General features: G+C 47.2%; 1 protein-coding gene across 7 annotated transcripts in view; it reads right to left on the bottom strand.

Moving 5' to 3' along the window:
- LOC117588272 (LIM domain-containing protein jub) overlaps positions 1 to 23,060 on the bottom strand; it is a 144,318-nt gene that overhangs the window by 58,447 nt on the left and 62,811 nt on the right. For 5 of the 7 annotated variants that reach the window (XM_034279426.1, XM_034279429.1, XM_034279427.1 and 2 more), the window contains exons 2-5: positions 17,470 to 17,630; positions 2,255 to 2,446; positions 224 to 2,185; positions 27 to 155 (exon numbers count right to left, since the gene is read on the bottom strand). In XM_034279426.1, the coding sequence (XP_034135317.1) occupies positions 27 to 155; positions 224 to 2,185; positions 2,255 to 2,446; positions 17,470 to 17,610 (2,424 nt within the window). In that variant the 5' untranslated portion in view covers positions 17,611 to 17,630. Of the gene's footprint in view, positions 1 to 26; positions 156 to 223; positions 2,186 to 2,254; positions 2,447 to 10,780; positions 10,800 to 17,469; positions 17,631 to 23,060 lie in introns of those variants that run through there. The other 2 variants (XM_034279428.1, XM_034279431.1) reach the window with 2 other exon arrangements.

Raw genomic sequence — 23,060 nt, 5'->3', positions numbered from 1 at the left:
ATAGTAATTGTTTGTGCAACACTTACCGATTCGTGGGAGGCGCGATAGTCAAGGTCGCCGCCCAGTCCGCCGCCAGCTGATGCCGAACGCGGTTGCATGTGTCTACTGTGACTACTGTTATCGTCCTCACTGCAATCGATTTCTTTCTTCAGGCTCTGCAAGTACACACAATGATGTGAGGGGCTACTCCCTGTGAGGATCTCTTCCCTTTCTGTTCACTTACCAATGGCACCGATTGCACTGGCAAGAGATTGGCCACAGTCCCGGGACTCAGCAGACTGGAGGCGGCTCGACCTTCGGGTCCGCCATCACGTGAACTCCGCGATGCCGGACGCCCGCCAGCCCCCAGACTCAAATCGGAGGCACAGGTCGCACTGCCTCCTCCTCCGCCACCGGCGGGCGTTGAGCGTTGCGATTCGACTGCTGCCACAGCGGCTGCTGCTGCTGCCGCTGCCGCTGCTGCTGCTGCTGCGGCCGAGGATGAGGGCAAGGATATCAGGGGCGAGGGAATCACAGTGGAGCCCGTGGAGAGATCTACACCACCGCCGCCGCCTCCTATCTTCATGTTCAGCCCCATGTCATTGCTGCTGTTGTCCGCCTCATCGTCATCGTCGAGATCCATCTCATCGTCGTAATCGTCGTCTATGATCTCGGTCTTGGGTATGGTTGGCAGGCCACCCGAGCCCACCACCGTCTCGTCCTCATCGTCATCATCCTCGTTGTGGTGCTGTTGATGCCGCTGTTGGTGGTGCGAGTGCTGTTGCTGGTGGTGGTGCGAGTGCTGCTGCTGCTGCTGCTGCTGCTGGTGCTGGTGCTGATGATGGTGGTGGCTCAGGCGTATGCTCTGGTGGGCAATCCTTTGGGCAATATCTCGGGCAACTGCTGCCGCAGCAGAGGCTGTGGTTGTGGCTGCCGCTGCCGCTGCAGCTGCTGCTGCTGATGCCGCTGAGGCGCTGCCCACCACGACAACATCGTCGTCATCGAGATCATCGTCATCGTGATGGTGGTGGTGGTGGCGGTGGCGATGATGGGCCGCCGCATTGTGCCGTGTGTTGACATTATCCTCGTCATGGTGCAGGGCATCCTCGTCCTCATCGTCGTCGTCATCCTCGACGGCGACCACAGCCAGATCGATGCTTTCGCCATTGCTGGCAGCCGAGGCAGCCATTGAGGTAGCTTTGATGCCGCTTCCACTTCCACTTCCGCTTCCGCTTCCACTCCCGCTGTTGTTGTTGTTGCTGCTGCTGGAGTTGTTGTTATTGTTGTTGCTGAGGTTGTTGTTGTTGCTGCTGCTGCTGCTGGCGGTGGCGCTGCTGGTGGTGCCACCACTCTGCTGCTGGTGCTGCTGCGGCTGCTCTGTTGCCGCCGCACTTGCAACATTTTTATGCTCACCGCCAGAGCCAGAGCCTGAGGCCAAGACAGAGGTCGAGGCCGAGGCAGAGCCGGAGGCGGCGTCACGTCTTTGATAGAGATCTAGCGGCATGGGTGTGTCCTCCTCCTCGTCCTCGTCGTCATCCCCAACATCGTCAATGTCATCAACATCATCGTCTGCATCCTCGCCCACATGCAGGCCCCTCACCAGCTGATCCTCCAGCTCCTCGTCCTCCTCATCATCGTCCTCATCGAGATTGATCCTCACCGAGCCGCCGGAGACTGCGTAACGCTTCGCTGGCGGTGGACTGCACCGATCGCTCGCCTCTCGCTTGTGGCTGCCGCTGGACGCGGATGTCGCTTCTTCGGCAGGCGTTGTGGCAGATGTTGTGGCCGATGTTGCCGCTGCGGCTGCTGCTGCTGTGGCAGATGTTGCTGTTGTACTACTACTGCTGCCACCGCCACCGCCACCGCCACCGCCTGTCGCTGAACTCTCCGCTGTAGCCGCCGCTGTGGCTGATGCCGCCGCCGCTGTTGCTGAGGTTGAGGTGGAGGAGCTGCCGCTGCCACTGGTGCTCGTGCTCGTGCTGCTGCTGGTGGCCGCTGATGCCGCTGCCGCTGCTGCTGCTGCTGCTGCTGAGGTCGCCGCTGAAGAAGCCGCATCCAGTGCTGACGCCGGACTGTCGGCGGCCTTGTGGGCGCCACCGCCACTGCCGCCGCCGCTGGCCTGCGAATGGGGACGCAGTCGATCGGGTTCACGTTCCGGTTCGCGCAGCGTTGTATTCTGATTTGTCATCTCGGCAAGACCCTTGACCTGAAGTGAGAAGTAAGAGTAAATAAGTGGCATGTGGCATGTGGCATGTGGCATGTGGCAAGCACTCACCTTGAGTGATTCGGCTGTCTTGAGCAGTGCGGACAACTGACAGTATTGCACGTTCACCTCGCCCTTGTACATGAATTCAACTAAGGTTTGCAGCTCGGCAAAACGGACGTCCTTCAATATCACAATTGGATGTCTTTCGGGATGCTCCAGGAACAGGCTCTGGAAGTACGAGGAACAAGCCGAGAGGACCACCTGCAAAAGGCCAAGACGCTGATTAGAAATTGAAACCGCAAGAGAGAGCGAAACCGAGGAATATTGTGGCGAATGTGTGGATGGAGATTGATTGACAACTACCGGAGACAACTACTGCCCAGATAGATTGATTAAGAATCGAATAAGAAAGCAATTCAGTGTGGAATTTCTCTCTTTGAGAACAGAAAGAAATGTTGCTGTTGGCATGTACATTTCGCTCCATGCTCTGGCTGCACGTTTGCCCACTCCTGTGGCGGTGGCTGTGTACCAGGGACCAGGCATTTATTAGATTTACGATCTGGCTCTCAAAATGCAGCCAAACGGCCGCCGCTTTGAAGATGCCCCAAACGAACGATGCCCCATGGGCAGCCAGTCAGCCAGTCAGCCAGTGAGCGTGGAAGAGGTGGCCATGGCAGCGGCCGATATGCAGTTCGATTCAGTTTGAGTTCAATTTGGAGTCCAGTTTTGCCAGTTGGCTGCGGGCGTCAAGGCGTGAACATGCCACGAATGACAATGCCGCCTGCCACAGCAGCGGCACCAGCAGCTGGATAAGGAGAAGGAGGAGAGGCAAACACATCCCGGTAACTGGTAAGGTAACTGGCAACCAGTTCGCTCATTCAATCGTTCGTTCGTTCGTTCGGCATTTGCTGTCGATTTTTATGTGCGCATGCACGCCTTGGGGTATGCAATGATCGCCAGATATCCACAGACCACGATCCACGGACTAGGTGCAGCCCAAGCCCCAGCCCCATCCCAAGCCGCCTCTCTCTCTCTCTCTCTCTCTCTCCAGAGGCACTCCGGTATCAGTGGAATGGGATGGGTTGGGGCCACAAGGGGCATGGCCACTGCATCGATGTTGTAAATTTTCATTGCTGGCAAATTGAAAAGGCGTCGGCCTCCATTTCGCATATAGATTTCGCTATAGCCTAATGAGGTTTTGGCCTCGAACGGACCACTCTGCTCTCGCCCTGGAGATGGCCACGTGAGAGGAGAGTGGAGAGAGGACAGCGGCAAATAATCATCTCTTGCATCCACTTGAAACTCTCAGCACTCGAGTGAATGATAATATTGAAAGCGGAAACCATTATGGAATCCTCTGGCATGTCTAGTGACTCTCGCATATGATACCATCCCATATATGAACTCATAGACTCTCAAACTGCATAATCGACTGCTGGCAGCGTTCTCTAACATCATGCACATGACATGTATGTGGTTTTTTATATAGAAACTATTTGTATCAAGATTGTAGCTGGTCCATCCCCAACGCTGGTCTTAACAACGCTTCCTGTTGCATGTATTATGTTGGGTGTTGCATCATGCCTCAAAAAGTGTACACACACGCTGCCATCCCTAGCAAAAAGTGCCACCAACTCTGCTCCTTGGACCGCTCCTTCTATCCCTCGCTCATACTGCAGAATCAGCCTCAGCCGCAGCCTCAGCCGCTTCCTTCTTTTGGGGGCAACTGCAACTGCATCTCGGCGTCTCCTGTCACGCGCCGTTTGCGCTAGAATTTATTTAAAAAAATGCAATCGGCCTGCACACGCCCCCGAATTGCAACAACAGCGTAAAATGAGCGTTAATAAATTCACGCGCATATTAGAAGTCAGAGACGAGGGTGCTGGGAGGTGCAGGGGTGCCAGCGAGTTGCTGCTGCTGGACTCCAAGCTCCAGAGTCCAGTATTTCTTGCACTCACTCTGCCACTCCTCCTCTACATTCCCCCTGCTTACCAATATCGTATGGTGGCATTAAGAAAATCGAATTTCCTGATTACAAGAAAGAAGAGAGGAGGCCTGCTCCATGGAGCAGCAGAATGAGAAGTAGGAGTGGCGGAAGGAGCGCGATGGAGCAGGGTGGAGGAGGCGTCGCAAATTGGCAACACTTTTAATTGAACGCCGCTGTCGCGCCACTGCTGCTGCTGCTGCTGCTGCTGCTGCTGCTTCTCTCTCGTTGCTGCTTGGCTGCTCCTTTCTGTTGGCAGCACGCCCCCAAAGCTAATGAACGCCAAAGGCTTTGATTCCTAACGCTTTCTCCCTGCTCCTGCTGCTGCTGCTCTCCTTGCAAAATGTTGCATGTAATTTGCGGCAAAATAGTCAACAACATAAATTTGCTGACATTCGGACAGGGATTGGGGGCGAGCGAGTCTCGCGTTAACCGATCGCATGTCCCGAGTGGGCGGCCACATTCCACCCAAATGTAAGCAGCACAAAAAACGACCATGAAGCGAAAATCAAAACTAAATAAACCGCTAGTACATATACCACTCTCTGCCACATAGGAACTCTCCAGATCGGAAGAGAGCCTTCTTTCAGACCCTTCTGATGATATTTTCAATAGGAATAATGCGAAATTCCATTGGTTCTCTGTTAAACTGGAAACATTTTGCCCAAAACACTTTTTGGAAATACCCGACAGGCACTCCTCTTTGGCTTCTCAGCCGTTGCCTTCGCTATTGCCTCTGCCTCTGCCTCTGCCCTTTGCTGATGCAGCTGCTGCTGCTTCTTGCTAACATTTCTATTATGGGGGGGCATGGGCACTCCCTTTTATAGATATTTTGTGGCTTGACCACCATCAGAGAGCCACACACAACAAAAACAACAAACCAAACACTGCGGCGAAATATGCAAATTATTATGTTTGCATATCGCGCCGCCTTTGCCCATAGGTTCGGTTCTTCTGCTCTGGCAGAATACCCTTTGGTATGATGGCATTTCGTATTTCGTATTTCGTATTACTGGAGTAGCTTGGAAGGACAGAAAGGTCTGTTTAGATTCCAATTCCTAGCAGGGTAGAGTATTCCAGCATTTCGATATGAGATTTATGTTTACTTCTTTTTGTTCCTCTGTGGTTTGTGGCGCTTGCGGCTCTTGTTCCTCCTCATCTTCGCGTTGCTCTTCCTCACATCTTTGACTCACATTTATGTCTTAATACAATTTGGCTAGTCTTTGCTTTGGCTAGGAATCATCATCCATGGATCGATCATCATCGGGGGGGGGGGGAGGAGGATCTGCATCTGATCTGTCTCCCACTCCCACTGCCACTCCACTGTGCAAACATTGTGATTAGGTTCTATTTTTTGCTCAATTTGTTCGCCCGCATCTCGCATAATGCGAGTAAATTTATATAATTTTCCACGATCGATTATCCGTCGATCGATTGTTGTGTAATTTAATTTTATTGATTTTTCCCCCCAATAAAAGGAAGGCAAGAATTCTGCCCCGTCCACATGGAGGGATATTAATTGGGTATTTAAGATGATAGATGCATAGATCGATTAGGCTGATGGGCAGTAGACAACAGAATGCAATATTCTTCCTTGACTGAGGATCTATGGCAAGAATTATACATAATTATATTCTTGAAAATATCTTCGAGCTTTCAAGTGAATTTATCGAAAAGAAACATTCATGCATAATGTTCCATTTTCGGATCCTAACATTAATAATAATATAATGCCCCATCATCTGCTTCCCATAACATTCTCTGAAGCTGATTAATGGCCAAGAAACTCGAAACTTGGTAGACAAATAACGCAGCAAAAAAATAAATGGGGAAAAATACAAATTTATTTCAAAATATGGCATTTCTAATTTAACAACTGCGCTTCAAAAGTTGCGTTTTTTTTTTTCTGTTCTTTTTTTTTTTTGTATTCTGTTGCCGCTGCGCCTCTGCCCGTCTTTCTTTCGCATGCGACGACGACGCGAACGCAGACGTAATTATTGTACACACCCTTGGTAGAGGGTATTATGATTTTTTCTGTTAGTTTCTAATGAGTTTGCGCCCAAGTTTCGATGCAATAGCATTTCTGTTTCTAAAGATATTCCCACAAAATTTCAACTCCACACGCGAATGTGTCACAAAATGGATATGGACACCAGCTCGAATAGATTTCATAGACACAATCGATCTGTAGGGTATCAACATCAACATCGACGCTTGAGAGCTTCTCATCCTCTCTTCTCATGATTTCTTGGAGCTTATTTCAGTCTTTCGGCACATTGAAGGTGCCAGGGGGGGTGTGGGCAAGAGATGATGGAAGTATAGAGCAGCGTAGACGTTGGCGGGGGCAGCGGCAGCGACAGCAACGACGGCTACGTTAACACATCACACGTTGACCTTGATATTCGCATTCGCAGCGGAACCGAAACACACTCAATGTGCATGTGTGCATGAGACTGCGTGCCTGTGTCTGTTTGAGTGTGAGGCGTGCAAAGCATTAAGCAGAAAAGCAGCGACGCACGCAACGCAGCGACAGATAGCTTGCTTGCTTTGCTCTCAAAGCTTCTCTTCCGCTGCCGCTGCGCTGCCGCGCTGCGAGAGGCAGAACAGAGCTGGCGATTGCGGGTGTTTTAATACAAGAAAAAGAAAGACTGAAAGAGAGAGGGGGGACTGACTGGCAGCCAGACGATAAGCAGTGCAAAAAAACGCAAGGGAAAAAAGTGTGCGCTGTCGAGATGGGGAGCATATGAGGGGATGGGGGCCGGCAAATACATATGAAAGTAAATACATTTTTAAAAATTATCTCATCAAAAAGGTGCAATTACTGCCGCCTGCTGCTGCCGTCTCCGGCTTCTTTCTGCTTAATTACCGTCCGCCACACCGTAGTTTTTTTAGCAGGGTGCGTTAATCTGCCATCGTCTCGTTTTCACACTGGATTACCAGCGCCAATTAAATTTGTCTTAACATTAAACAAATTTAAATTATTATTTCAGCTTCTGTTTCATCGTCTCCGTTGGCTTCTTTGTGATTCTTTTGACTGATTTCGAGTGGAGTGTCGTGGAGTGAGAAAGAGAGAGGGTCTAACAACAGAGACATAGACAGGCAGCGGCAATGTTGCTCATGCGACGGCGGATGACCTTGGAATTAAAGTCCAAGCCACATTTTGCGAGAGCAAGACAATACCAACAACACCAAAAATAACAAAAAAATCCGAATTTAAAACCAAAAACGCAGCAAAGTGGAATACGGAGAACAAATCAAATTAAATTTGCCTGTATGTGGTATTTGTTTTTGGTAATCGGTTCCCCTTTAAAGTTGCTTCCAAGGATAGCATTCTCTGTAATAGATTCCATGTGCTTTCCATTCAATCTTTATATTTCAATAGACACATTTACCACTGACTACACTGAAAGAGGATTCCATATTTTTATGTGCCACACCTTTGGGTAATTTCAATCAGCTTTATTCTTTATCTAAATTGGTATGTACATACATACAGGTACATATTTACCTATAAATCCACTCCATTCCCCTGCTCATCCCATCCAACACGTGCGAGAGCTTTCCTCATCCGCTGCTCGCAGGCAAAAGCGTACAAACTTTTACGCGTGACGCGTCGTCACGCACCGCACCGCACACACATTTTTCAAGTTCGATGAGACGCGCCCCCAACAACCAGAAAAAAACATGCGTAAAACGTGCGTAAGGCATACGCACCCCAAAAATGACGTCACACTATTAAACCAGTTGAGCCGTTCATTCGTTTCGTTTCGTGCGGGGCCTCTCTTCCAACTCTGCCGCTCTCTCTTCCAAACACCCACTTGTTGTGTCGCGTCACGTCGCTCGCAGTTCGAACGAAAAAAGTACGAACCAACGCACAAAACGCATATGGCAAATGCTTTGCATGTAGTATGTATGTTGTTGCTATTTTTGTCTCTGCGCTGCTCGATGCTCGATGCTCTCTGCTCTACGCTCTCTTCACTCTGCATACTATATGCGTGCGCGTATGTGTGTGCTTTGATTGAACGAGTTTTGGCACACACACGCACGCACGCGTGACATTGAACTTGAACTTGAAGTGGAAGCATTTTTGTTGCTGCGTTTTTAGCCGCTTTGCTTTACGCACTGCCTTCCTGCCCCCCATAGCCTCTTCGCAATAACAGTATGTGCACTGTGTGAGCTTTTTATCAACTTGTGGTGGTGGTGTGGTGCCGTTATCTGATGATAAACGAGTTCATGTGTGTGTGTGTGTGTGTGCATAGTGGGGTGGGAGGTTTGGTGTTACGTAGCGGCATTCAGTCCAGTCGCCCAAGGTCGCCAATGCAAATTTATGCGCATTCTGAAAGATTTATGCGGTGTTTTTTTCTCTCTTTTATATTGTTCTCTTACATTTTTGCATTGCATTGTTAACACAATTCGTAATTAATTTATGGCTGCATTGTGTGTGGAGACACACTCGCAAATACATGCATACATATCTCCATACATACATACATATGTATGTTTGTAGTTAGTAGATCCGATCAGATCGTTGGGGATCAGGTTGTGGCAAGCAGCTGTGGCAAGCTAATTGCAGGTAGAGAAACGGTGGAGACGGCGCCACACAATAGCGTCTAAATAATATCCGCCCAATGGTCAGTCAGTGTACAGCAAAAGTGTTGCTGTGCTCGCGCTCTCTCTCTCTCTCTCTCTCTCTCATCTCTGATTGTTAAGCATTCCAATCCACAATCATCAATCCGCAATCCCATAAGGAAAGACAGGACAGACAGCCCTAAGTTGCCTGCGCACGCACAAAAGATGACGCCGTCTTCGAGAGAATGAAACGCCCGGAAGGTCCGTCGGGCAGGTCCATGTCCCCTTCTCTCTCTCTCTCTCTCTCTCTCTCTCTCTCTTTTGGAGTAGCCACGGTCCTGTCCTGTTGGCCCCTGGTCCTTTGTCATTGTCTAACAATTGCGTGAGAGACGAAAAGTTGGTCTGCGCTGGTCAGCCTTTGTGGTCACCTGAGTTTCTGTCTCTGGGGCCGGAAGCATTCAAGACGAGCGACCACAAGAAGGGCCAGGGAAAGGGACAAGCAAGGAAGGACCACAAAGAAATCAAGAAGGAAAAGGAGGAGGACAACACACAGAAGCCCAATTCACTTGACCTGACACAAAACACACACACACACACACACACACACACACACATGTTCGGTGAGGATAATTCGTAGAGAGATCTTTTGCTTAGAGATCAGCTTTGCTTTTTTTTGAAGGCCATTTCTCCTTACAAATTTTATCCCACGCTAAGCAACAATAGGAAGGAATACCTACAGGAACTCGAAACGCATTGTGCCTCCTATCCATATCCATACCCATGCCACAGCGCACTGCTTCACGCACCACCGCAGCACACCGCACCACACCACACCCTCTCCATCACCATCTCCATCTCCGGTCAGCGTCTAGCAATCAAAATGCAAAATCAAAGCCAGAGAGCCGACAGCGCAGACAGACGCAAGGCATAGCTCGTATTGATTTGTGTTTGTTGTTGCTGTTAACAATTTGTTGCAAATTGTAAAATGTTGCCAGCAACATAATTTAATTGACACCGTTATGGGCACGGCAGCGGCAGCAGCAGCAGCATACGGAACGATCGTGCAGCAGCAGTGCGACGCAGGGGCAGGGAGGCAGCAGCATTAAATACGATATGATTCGATCAGTTAGCAACGAGTTCCTATGCAAAAAGTCCGACCAGAGACCCCACAACAAACAACGCAACAAGCAACCAACAAAAAAGAGAAGGTTTCGCTTAAGCTTTTATGGGAGCAGAGCGGAAAGAAGGAAGCTGGGGGGCTGCAGGAAGAAAAAGAGTGGGTGCGGGTTTTACTTTGGGAGCGGAAACTTTACAGATACTCAAATTTGTATCCAGTCATTTCTGAACTAAATTCTCTCTCTGAATCTTAAAGCCCGACATCGAGGTGTACGTATTTTTGGTGGCTAACAAACGAAGCTCGAAAAGAAAGTTTTCTATAAACTGTACTTCTTTTTAGTTTTAGTTGTTAATTTTTTTGATAAATTCGATTAGGTAATTCCATAAGAATGGTCTCTCTTTTGTGGGGGCTATTAATCTTATTCGGTTGATAAACCAACACCCAAAATAAAAGCATTACCCCATATAAGCCGCAGTATAAAACTGTTATACTGATTCTGAACCGATCCAGCCAGAGGGACAGAGACAGAGAGAGAGAGAGCGCAAGCAAACAAAAATTTGCGCGAGTCAGTCAGCGCCAACGCATGCGCAACGCGCGATTATTTTTCAGTTCCTGTTTGCTGACGTCATTTGTGCATAGCTTAACGGCCGCTGCTGTTTGCCGTTTGTTGCTGGCTGCTGCTTCTGTTGTGCTGCCGGCAATTGTGTGTGTGTGTGTGTGTGATGGGTCTGTGGTGCTGCTGTCTATGTATTTTGTTGCCGGGCCACGCAGCTCGTGTCGCTGTTGACCTTCAAACTGCGTTTTAATTTAGCTTTTTGCCTGCGTTTCTCTCTTTTCTGTATAAATGTTGCTAGAACAACGCTGGCTGGCTGGGCTGGCTGGCTGGGCTGGATGGTAGGAGGGGGGATCAGCAGTGGCTTGTTGCTTGCTGCTGCTGCTGCTGCTGCTGCCTGCTGCCTGCTGCTTGTGCAACAATTACTAATTATATACTATACAGAGTTGGGTTTCTATGTGTATCTATCTACCGCGAGTATCTGTCTATAATAAAGCCCATACACACAACAAAACACAGCTGGCAATTCTAATGAGATACGCTATCTTTTTCTCTCTCTCTCCCTCCTCCTCCCTCTTCTCCTCTCTCTGTGCAATGAGAAAGAGCGAAAAGGAGATATAAATCTGTTGAAAATGCGCATAATTATAGCAGCCAACAAGTCCCGAGCTCGGACGAAGCCCCCGCCGCATGGAGAGGGGCTTCAATCGACGTTGCGGCAGTCGTGACATGAAAAGTTGTTAATTTTAATTATAAAAAATAATATATCCATATATATTTTATTTTTATCATTTTTGTTTTGTTTAGTAATTTTTGTTTTGCACTGTGTGTTTTTTTTTTTTCTATTTAAAGATCTGTTGCATGTTGGAGAGACACTGGCGCAGACGGCCGTAGACAGCGGCGGTGATTTTCTAACAGAGATGTGTATAATTAAAACAAGTTTTATTCGAATGAATACTGCAAGACTGCAAAACAAAAACTTGATCGAAGTGCAAGAGGGGGTGCAAGAGGGATCGTTTAGCTTTTGCATACAATTATGCAAAATCCATGAAGAGTTCTTTGGTGAAAGTATTTCCAGCACTTTTCGAGACTTTTTCGATAATATTTTCAATTTCAATCATCTGTCTGTGTCTGTGTCTGTGTCTGTGTCTGTCTCTATGCTTTAGCTCCCCTGCTGCTATCAACATTTTCGAAATACTTTTGACCAACAATCGCAGGCCAACGAAAAATGTGGCAGAAAAATGCTAATGGACTTGCAGAAAATGACAAAACAAGGCAAAAGGCAAATAACTCAAAACGAAACCAAAGATGCAGACAAAAAACATGACTGCTTCACTTGTACGGGTACACACACACACACACACACAGCTGGTCACATTTTTCAGTGCAATGGGAACAATGTTAATCGAACATTATGCTACGTGAGACAGCAAAAATCCAGGGGTCTGTATTTAAATGAAAGCTATCCGAGATATTTGGGATTCTTTGGCATTTCGCTATTAAAAATGAATACAGGACCAAAATGGAGCTGGAAATAATGGAATGGACTGAAGAAAGACCCTAATCGGATGAGGAATGATGCTCCGTTCTTAAATTACTTGGAAAATATGAACAGAAACCCTAGAGGAAAGTGTAATACAAATTCGATATCTGTTTCCGCGTGTCTTTCTTGTTCCACCTGTGTGAGTGTGTGTATGTTGCTGTGTGTGCAAGTTGTAAATTAGCAATTATTGGTTATTAACATGACAATTTTATACGATTTTAATGCATGCCTCAGCAGCACAGCAGCAACAGCAGCGGCCACAACGGCAACAAACTGCAATGCGAGCAGCAAACACACACACACACACACACACACACACATCCACAGACGGGCATTGAAAAATGTCGGCAAGTCACATTTGAAGGCATTTAATTGAATGCGTGAATTGCTTTTGTTGATTGCAGCAGCAGCAGCAACCATTGGCCTGCTGTAACTGCAACAACTTGTGGCAGCAGCGGCTGTTTTGTTGCAGCGTTGGCCGCGTGAAAACGTGACGTTTGAGAGCCACTCAGATTAACAGCCAGAGATTTCGAATGTACAAATCTTGTAACAACAACGGCAACAGTGAAACGCTTTGAATATTTTTGTATAATTTTCCAATTTAAATTAACAGTTTTCGTTGTTGTTGCTGCTGCTGCTGCTGCTGCCGCTATTGAGATTTTTCCCAGGCCTGCTGCTGCTGCTGCTGCTGCAGAAGAAAAATACTAGAGAAATAATAAATGTTGCCGGCAGCAGCAGCAAAAGCAGTAAAAATACGAGTTATTGTTGCTGTTGTGCTGTTTGATGTTGCTCATGTCGTTGTCGTTGTTGCTGCTAGTTCTATGAAATTGATATGCAATTTTTGTTGCAGTTGCTGCTGCTGCTGCTGCTGCTGCAGTTGCTGCTGGCCATTGTGCTTATATGTTACGTTCCGTTTCGTTCTAGTATATCTGCTATCGCTTGTCCGTAATATAATCAATTGATTGCTAATTGATAATTATGGCATACGTAATGGCGACGTCGTGTTTTAATGCAATCATCGCTTAGGCGCGCTCAGCTATGACAATGATTTATTAGTGGAAATTTGTAACAGCTCGGGTCGAATCTTTCTCCTGAATTCCTTACTGGAATGCTTTGCTTTACATCAATCCCTAATTCCCCCCAATCCAGCCGCCATTAAATTTGACATTTTGCGCATGTGAATGTTTCGTTTGTTTTTTTCTTTTTGGGGACATTCACCTGATTGCCGCTGTGTCGGCAGTCGGCATTCGCATTCACAATTCCCAAATCGCAGTTATTACATATTTTATGTGGTTAATTATCAAATTATATTGTAGTTTGGCCTGTCCAGATGCATTAGCGGTGTACGAATCGAGTACGTGACCAAGCCGCAGCAGCAGCAGCAGCAGCAGCAGGCAACAGGCGTATGCGCAATATGCAAGACATTACGCATACGCCACAGCGCGGGCCGCGCATTGGGTACGTACCGAAAATATGAAATGATAATTGCTAAGCCCAGCCCACACCCACAATATGAACCAGCAATGCTCCACATTATGCATGGAGCGCGATGAAAGATAAATTTGTGGCTCAGTTTCTCTGCCAGTTTTCCTCTTTCGGGTATTTTTCGGTCTTGGCCCCTGCAATTTGTTCGATTCAAGTTGTTAACATAAAATCGCAATTAGTTGGCATTTTGGTTGCCTTGTTTCCCCCTTTTTTTTTTTAATCTCTTGTTACAAAATTATGCAAATCAATTTATCAAGAATTTTGTTTTGTTTTTTAGGGGGGCGTGGCGGCGTCTTGTTCTGCATTTGCATATTTACATGCATGGATTTTATTTTCCAGAATTTGTGTACTTGCCAGCTATTAATTAATCGATTCTTGAGACTTTAATCAGACTATAATCGGAGACTTTTTATGGCCGATATGGGCGGGAGTGCACACATTTTTCATTTGAAAATGCACGAAAATTGCAATTTATTGAACAATTGATTTGAATGTTTATTGGGCGAGCAATTTGTTGGCCCCCTGGCCCTGCCACTGCCCTGAGACATATGTTGCAAGTTGTTGCAGCTGTCAATAGAGGCGGTCACGTCATGTTGCAGCAGCAGCAGCAGCAGCAGCAGCAACTGGCTCTGGCTCTGGCTATGTCAAAAATGTGTTGTGTTAAGTGTTTGGCTTTTGCATATTTTTGAGACAGCAGCAACAACAATCATCGTTGTTGCTGTTGTTGTGTGGTTGGTCGTGTGGCATGTCTGGCATGTTGTTCAACACCCTGTTATACCCGAAACGATTCAACTCCCTCCACTGCTGTCTCTCTGTCTCTTCGTTACACATTCAGGGTGCAGGACCAGTTAGTGCGACTCAATCAGGCTCTTAGCCAGCCAACAAATCAGCTTAAGACAACAGACAACAAAGAAAATTCTAAATCCCCGCCACCACCACCACTGAGGCAGTTTTCCTTTAGTTTTTTGCTCTTGTGGGTGATGCAAATATTTGAACAGAAATTTGCCTTCTCGGGGAAAAAAGTCATTGAAAGTCATTTGCCAAACAGCAGCAGCAGGACACAGGACACGGGACACAGGACATACACATGCAACTACTACATCCACACTCGGCAGTGTGCTCCTTCTCTCTTGACCTGTCCGCAACGACATTTGTTACACTTTGTTTGCCTTTCGGCTGCTTCGTTCGAAGGCAGAAAAAAAGCGTCCCGTGGAGGTGGAGGTGGAGCTGTGCAGAACGATTCTAAAATCGCATCAAAAATCAACCGAGCATACGTTAAATGCCTCAAATTGAGTTAAAGTGCCGACGCCGTTTGCACGTCAGAGCCCCGCACACTCCTTCCGCGCTCACTCATCGCTTTCTGGATAGAAGGACAAAAGCCTGTGGCCTGCTGCAAGTATCGCAGCGAGTGCCAACAGCATCCCACACAGTGGCAGAGAAAAACTACAAAAAACTGCAAAGAAAAAAAGGTGAATGGGGCAAAAAATCGACACGGGAAAAAAATGACGTGGGTTGATTGAATGCCCAGCACGAATGTTGTACCGCAATATGATAATTCCGCATTGAAAGCTGAGTTTACAATTACAAGAAAACAGCACAGAGCTTGGACGGCATCAGAGAGTGGCACTGGGATCAACTTTTGTATCGCACCTCGCACTTTTTTATCGGACACGGACACGAACATGAGAGCATATTTAGCTTGGGCTCCATTTCAGAAGGAGGCAGCATCCAGCATCCAGCATCCAGCTTCCAGCTTCCAGCATTCAGGATGCGGCAGCAGGACCATCACTTGGATATGCCCCTGGTGCCACTCGTTGGGTTTCTTTTTTGCTTTTTGTTTCTTTTTTGTGTTTTTGTTTTCATTGAATTGACTTTGGCCCGGTTGCATGTCCTGTGCCCTGGCTACTGCTGAGCCTCCGCCTGACTCCTGACTCCTGGCTGCCTGCCTGAGCCTGAGCCTGCCTGCTGTCATCATTGCCTCGTTCATCGACACTTTGCTTTTTAATCAATTTAACAATTTTTTGTTCTACTGCTGGCTGCTCCTTCTACAATGTCCCTGTCCCTGTCCCTGTCCCTGTCCCTGGTCCTGCTGGTGTCGCATGTTTCCAAGGCGCCTGCGGGCAGGCAGCAGCCTACTGCTGCTGCTCCTGCTGAAGGATATATGCAAAAGTAATTGACAGTTCTGTTTCGTTCGGTTCACTTCAGTTCGTTTTGCCATTCGATTCGATTCGGTTTTCGATTGGGATTGGATGGAATGAAATGGGCAGAGGGAAGGCAGGCATATGATGACAGATCCTTGGCTTCCTTTCTTGACTTTCACTCATGGCGAATGCTGGCCATTTCTTTGCTTTTGCCTAACGCTTTCTAAACGTTGACAGACACACAGTTGTCCTGTCCTCCGTCTGGTAGCATTTGCTAATTAGTTTGCCCAAGCATCAAGGGACATCTGGACATGTGTCCTCTCAATTGCAAAACTTCTCTTCGTTTTTGTTTTTTTTTTTTTTGTTGTGTTGTGCAATGTCTAAAAAGGAAATGAACTCATCAGTTTGTTGTTTGTTTGTTTGCATTTTGTCTGCTTTGCTGTTCGGTACTCGAATGAGTTCTAATGAAGTTGATTTCCCGCCCTCATCCCTCATCCCTCATCCCTCAGCCTGAGCCAACAGCGCACGGCAGATGAGATGTACATGTAAGTAAGTGTGGATTGTGGCTGTTGAAAATGTTGCTTTAATTGTATTATTATAGAATTCCGCAGCAACTGCTCACACTCACTGATGGCTAAATTAGAAATAATTAGACCAAGTGTCAATTAGCGAGAATCCTTTCACTCTGTGCTGACGGGCGGTAACTGCACTGAGCTGGCAGGAGGCACTCCCTCTGCAGAGCGATAGATGCACATTTATAATTGAACAATTTACCAGTTTTCTCTGCAGATTCAAATAACTTTATCAAGGCAGGAGAGTGGCAGAGCAGCGAGATGGAGCGAACGGCAGGTAGGCATTGGCTTTGGCTTTGGCTTTGGCTTCGGCTTTAGCCAAAGTCTTGTTTTGCGGCAGCAAACAGTAAACGCAGTTAAATATTTTCCGCTTAATTTAACAGGAATTTCAATTGACAGACGTGTGCACAATGTTGTGCGGATATACCCCATAATATGGTATACCCTGCCTTTTGGCAGTCACTGCGATGAGGAGCTCCGTTCTGCAGCAGAAGGAGAGACCAAGGAGTGAATTGAGCTCTGCCTATCTGTTGGAGGGTATCAACTGCTTCGATCAGCTGACAAGCCGGGCTTTTGCTTTCTTGCTGTTCTCTGGGCGAAACGCATGATTTATGCAGTTACAACGAGCAGCCAGGCAGGCAGGCAGGCAGGCAGTAGGCAGACAGCCAGGCAGGTCCATTGCAGTCAATTTCTATTAGAGGCTGACCTTGTCAACATGTTGCCAGGCAGCAGCAGTGTGGCAGTAGCAACAAGCTGCGGCTGCGGCTGCGGCTGTGGCTCGTTTAGAGTGTGTTGCGGCGTTAAGTTGACAATTTACTGACAAATGTGTAAATTGCATTTGATCTTGTTGCTGTTGTTGCTACACTACGCTTGCTGCTGCGTTAATTTATGCGGCTGGCATTTCACAGCCAAAGGAGAAGGCAGAGCCAGTGCCAGAGCCAGAGCCAGAGCCAGGTGGCAGTGGCAGTGGCAGCAAGCACCGCGTGACAGAGTGGAGGCGCAGATGGGAGGCCGGCAGCGACCTTGATCGTTAGCTTCCGCATTTTTTACTGTTGCAGTTTCTCCGCAATGTTTCCTCTTTGGAGTGAAGGAAATCAACAAATGGGATGCAAAATATATATATAGAGAAATATCTCAAAAGCAGCAACTTTGGTAGGCAAAAGACAGGAGATTTCGATTTATGGAACTGTTGATTTTCGGTCATCGATGATGGGATAAATTTTGGCCAACAGCTTTGTATCTATTCGCTTATGGGAACATTTTTGGTAACTTGAACTTCAGCTTAGAATAAATAATGATAAAAATATTGATAAGTCGACTCACCTTATGGGCTCTGATGGATGTGCCCTCTGAACAAACTAATGTGACGTCCACCAGGCTCCCGTCTTGTAGTAATTGACTAAACACCCCTAACAGGTTGGATTGGTAATTGTTCCACCTCAAGCAGTAGTGCTCACTGCCCATGTCGGTGACAGCTTACGCTGCTGCAGAAAGAAAAGAGAAAAAGAACAGAGTTAGACAAGGATTGCTGTTGGTTAGTTAGTGTTCAAATCTTGGTAATACTCAGGCGAGAATGACTCTCGCGAGCGACTCGCGTTTCATTTCTTAATTTGGTGTTTTATTCGTACGCCTTTTTTTGTTGCTAATTGAAAATTGCGTAATCAGTTGCATGGCAGGCGATGTAGAAGTATCTTTGTATCTATTAGATACACATATGTATGTATATATAAATATTGGCATGTATGTGTGTGTATCTTTATGTGCAATTAATGCCAAAGCGATTGCGCACAAATGCCAAACAAATTGCGAAATCTTTTGCTTCAGGGTTCACAAGTGTCACTGCCACCAGCACCGCTCGCTGCTGCCCTCTCCTCCTCCCACCATCTCCATCTCTCTCGCTCTCGCTCTCGCTCTCCATCTCTGGCTAGGTGAGAGCTGTAAAGAGATAATTGGCGAGCAGGCAGAGGAGGAGCAGCAGCCAGTAGGCAGGTGGACACAACGTGCAATTGAGGGCGTGACTAGGCGTGTCACTGGGTTTTTTTCCCCACACACCACACACCAAAAACAACAACAAAAACAACGCTGACTTGCCATAAATGCATCCAAAACTTTTGTACACCTTTTTCTATTCGATTTTTGTGCAGGCGATTATAAATATTAAATTACTTTGCAGCAAATCGATGGACTCGTGGGGGCGTGAGATGATGTTTAAAATTAAATTACATACTTTTAAAATCCAAACAAAATAATATATTACCAAAATAAAATGAGCTCAAAATTTGCACAATATTGCGGACAAATGGAAAAATATTTTAAGACAAGAAAACATAGAAATGAAACCATTCAAAATACAATTTTGGGCAACTGAAAGCATGTCTGAAATTATTCAAAAAATACCGTAAAGAATATTGAAAGACTACTGAGACTTGATTATTATGTGCTGCAATGGAAATGCTGAACTCAAAATCAATCTTCTGCATTGCTAATATTCAACAAGCAAAACATTTCTATCTGCGATGATCTGTGGCGCAAGTATTCTTATTTTTTTTTACTTTTATGGCTTGGCCAGTAAAACTTGTCCCCTTAGCACTTTTTTTCTCTCTCTGGATGTGTGTTTTGTGTGCCATCAGTGTTGCATTAAATTGATGGTTACATAATTAATCGACGAGGCCAACATTCAGGCAATCAACGAAACGATCTGAAATTAGGCAAGTCCCCGCGCGGGACCACAAGAAATTGCAAGCTGCAACAACAATAACAAACATTTCCGGCCATCGGGTGATTCGTTCTCTCTTTCTCTCTCTCTGTCTCTATTGCTTCCCTTTCTCTGGGGTGTTGGAAATCTCAGGCAGCGAGGCACCGAAAAAATAATAACGAAGCAATAAACTCTGAATTTATTTCAACAAATAAAACTTTGATTTATTGCACTACGCACCAGGCACACAGCATGCAACGGATCTCAGTCGCAGGCTCAGTCTCAGCTCAGACTCAGTGCCTCTGTGCCAGCCACTACACTGCCTCTCCCTGTTGTCCCTCCTCACTTGGCACATTGCCTCCACCTTGGAGCCTTGATCTGAGACCCCGATAACGATATTATAGAGGAGTTAGAATCTGTATCTGAAGCTATTGCGATCGTAAAGCGTAAATTACGCATGCATTTTGTTATTTCCCTCTCCCTCTCTCCCTCTCCCTCTCTCACTCTAGTGCTCTCCCCCTCTCTGTCTGTTTGTTCAGCACTCGGAAAAGTCGTGCGAAGCTGTGCACACAGTGACTAAAACTACAGGAAAAACTGCATGGAAAACATTCTCGTACCAGGAATGAGTTTATCCTTTCGCTTGTGGGAACTTTGTATGGCATGATTAGCACTTTTGCAAGGCCCTGCCACCACTGTAGCAGCTCTTCTCATTTAGTTAAAGATCACAGTGGTAATTCAGGCAAAACAAAACAAAAAAAATAGGAAGAGAAAATCCCAAATGTTCGGCTGGAAAATTATGGCCAAAGTGGCAGCCAGCACGCAATGGCAAAAGGTCGCAAGCAGCCCAAGCAAGACGTGGGGCAGCACCGACTTCTCTTTTTTGTTTTCTTCGTTTGTGCTGCCATGCAACATTTGCATGCAACAGCAGGTCGACACTTAATTAAGAGAAGTTGCTAGTGGCCATGTTGCGGCCAAGTTGTTGTCGCTGTCGCTGTTGCTGCTGTTGCTGCTGTTGCAAGTGCTGCCCACGCATGATTTTTGAATTAGCGCAGTGTGTAGTAACAACAACTAATATAATTGACAGTTGTTGTTGTTGGTGTTGCTGCTGTTGCCTACGTGTTCTGTTGCAGACGTCAATGACTGCCTGCCTGAAGTGCATGCTAAGTAGGCAGCCAGAAAGCGACTCAAACGTGGACACCCGAAGCAAGGGTCGAACCAAGGGATACCCTCTGACGCCAGCCAGACACAAGGCCTTTCGCTTATGGTTAATTTCTACAGCACATAAATGTCTTTCCTGCTCTACCGATGTGCCCAAAGGGCATGCTCGCATGCAAATCTCTGCCAGGGAAAACAAAGCCAAGAGAAAGCCGCTAAGGAAAACTCAATGCAGTCGCAGAAAAAACAGAAGAAAAAAAGAACAAGCTTCTGCTGTGTTGCATGCAATTTGGGTCTGTTAATTGTTGTTGCTGCTGCCGCTGCCTGCCTGCGATTTATGCCGCTTGCATGCTAATTATGAGCCACATGTTGAGCTCCACAAAAATACTAGAAACGTGGGAGAGAACGTGAGGCAGAGAGGCAGAGAGGCAGAGAGGGAGTGAGGAAGGGAAGCCGGGTATCGGGGTAGCAGGTGGTAGCACCACAATGAGCGAGTAAGACAGGGCCACTCACTGACAACTAAATCAGTCAAAACGATGATGATGGGGCAGCCCAGTCCCAGCAGCAGCACCAGCTGCTCATTTGAGTCCCCAGTGCGCCCATTGAGTTTTTAGCCAAGTTAATGAGCGGCAGTAGAGAGAGCGTAAGACAGGCAGCCAAAAGCAGCAGCCAGCAGCCAGAAGCCAGCAGTCGCCTCTCAAATGAATGGCTGGTGGATGGGGTTCGAGTTCCTACTGCACTGCACTGCACTGCACTGCCCTGCTGCTGCATCGATCTCCCACAGTGCACTGAGAAGAGATGGTCAAGAACGAGGGCCACGTTGCTATTTCTAGAACTTCTTTTCAATTAAAGACCCCCGTGTCGTTGTGGGGCCTAAATGCTGCTTGTAATTGTCTTGGGGTGTTGTGTCGCTTGTGTTCTAATTTGTTTCCAGCTTAGGTTCTTCTTGGCGTTGTTGAGATCTGTTGTTGCAGTTATTGGAGCCTTTATTGGCATTTGTCTGACGTTTGTTGGTGATCTACAGTTGGTGTCATTGGTGTTGTTGTTGTTGTTCGACTGGCTGTTGTAATTTGTATTTTGTTATTGGTTAAGTGCCATCTGTTGATGTTGGTGTTGGTGTAGCTCTTTCTGTGGTTGTTGAAACCTTTGTTGGTGTTCTTGTAACGGTCTTTGGTGCTGTATTTATTCATGTTGGAGTTGCCATCATGGATTGCTGATCCATTATTAATGTTGCTTACAAAGCTTTTGGTGCACTATTGTTGCTGCGGCAGCTGTTTGCAGTTGTTGTTGTTGTTGTTGTTGCACCTCTTCGAATGGTTGGAGTGGCGCCTTTGCTGTTTGCCTGTCGCCTTTACCATAAAACTCATTAATATTGAAATTTCGTTCGTGTGCATGAGTTATTAGCAATTTTCTAATTAAGGCTCCCCTGGCGACGAGCCGCCAACGATTCTTCTTCCCTCCTGCTGCTGCTGCTGCTGCTGCTGTTGGCACAACTTCAGTCGTCTTTCTTCTGGCTGCCACCTACTGGAATCGGGGCTCTCTCCGTCATGCTTGGCCGCTCACCTGAGGCGCCGACATCCCACTGCCCTCCCCCTGTGCACCCTGCATCTGTCACACCCACAAAGAGGCGGCCGTTTTGCCTTTCATGTGGCCTCCTCCTTTTTTGTTTCTCTTCTTGTGTCTTTCTTTTTTGTTGCTGGTGAAATTTGCATTTGATTTATTTATTTATAAACTTAATTGCCAAGTGGGCCACAAGTGGGCGTGGCACAGGCTGCCACAGAAAGAAGAGTGTGAGAGAGGAGTCCATTGATTGGGCAGGCAGAGGCATTCCACACAGAGGCACAACTCTGCTTGTGCAAGGCGTGTGCCGTTCGCTTATGGGAAAGTTGCTCAACGAATCACACACAATTTGTGATCGATATCAAAGTCAAATCTCTGGTCAATGGTCAGCAGACACTGATCAATGATGATCTGCTGCTGGTTCTGCTGCTGCTGTTGTTGCGTCTCCTCTCTGCAGCCCACGCAGATCGCAGCTCACAAATGGATGTGGCAGTGGCAGTGGCAGTTACCGTTGCACGTTGCACGTTGCACATTGCAGTGGCAGTTGCATCCTTCCACTGTTCTACCAGTTCTAGACAAGACAAGACACACACTTGACTGATGAAGGCAAGGCTCTGGCTCTGGCTCTGGCTCTGGTTCTGACGCTGGTTCTGTCTTTTGCGGCACAAAAGAGGCGGCGTGAGGCGGGGTGGGGCACACACACACACACTGCGTGTGAGTACGCCTACGTGCGATGGCGGCACATTTTAAATCAAAAAGAAGGGCGCACGATGCAGTTCAGTTTTTGAGTTTTTTGTTTTTTTGTTTTGCAGCTAAGGCCGCGCCTCGTTTTTAAGATACCCTCTAAAAAGCAAAAAGGGAAGGAGACGAAGACGAAGAGACAAAGGCGGTAAGGCAGTGCCCGAAAAATTGGATGGCAGCATGCGAGGTATCCGCTGGTGCGTAATATTCCCCCAACTGCTTGGCCGATTATTAATTGCAACATGAAGGGGCAGGCAAGGCATGGTCTAGGTCTAGGGGTGTTCAAGCTGCAAAACAGTTGCAATTTCGCTCTTGTTGTTGGCTGTGGCATGCAGCTCCCTGCTGCCTGCTGCCTGCTCCCTGTTCCCTGACTGACTCTCGCGTTTGAACATTTGCCGACACACAGTTTTGCGATTATCATAATGCTGCCTGCGCAGCGGTGGCAGCAGTGGCAGCGGTGGCGGTGGCGGTGGCGGCTCCACTGTTCATGTTGCAGTCTTGTCGATGTGAATGATGATTATTTTGATAAGTTGCGCAACATGTTGCAACAACAGCAGCCAGTCAGAGGCATTGCCTTAGATTTTCTTCTTTCTCTGGCCAGATCTTAATTGTTCCTCTCGCTGCGCCGCTGTCCGAGGTGTTGCCAGCTCAAAATTGCTGCTTGTCACTGTCCGCGGAGGTTTCACTGTGGCCACCACGACTATGATTATACACGGAATGCTCTCCTTTTATTTTTCTTTATTGATTTATTAATCGCGTTTGC

Source organism: Drosophila guanche, unplaced genomic scaffold (genome assembly GCF_900245975.1).
Source record: "Drosophila guanche unplaced genomic scaffold, DGUA_6, whole genome shotgun sequence".
Taxonomy (NCBI): domain Eukaryota; kingdom Metazoa; phylum Arthropoda; class Insecta; order Diptera; family Drosophilidae; genus Drosophila; species Drosophila guanche.
This window is presented reverse-complemented; position numbering and strand designations above follow the sequence as displayed.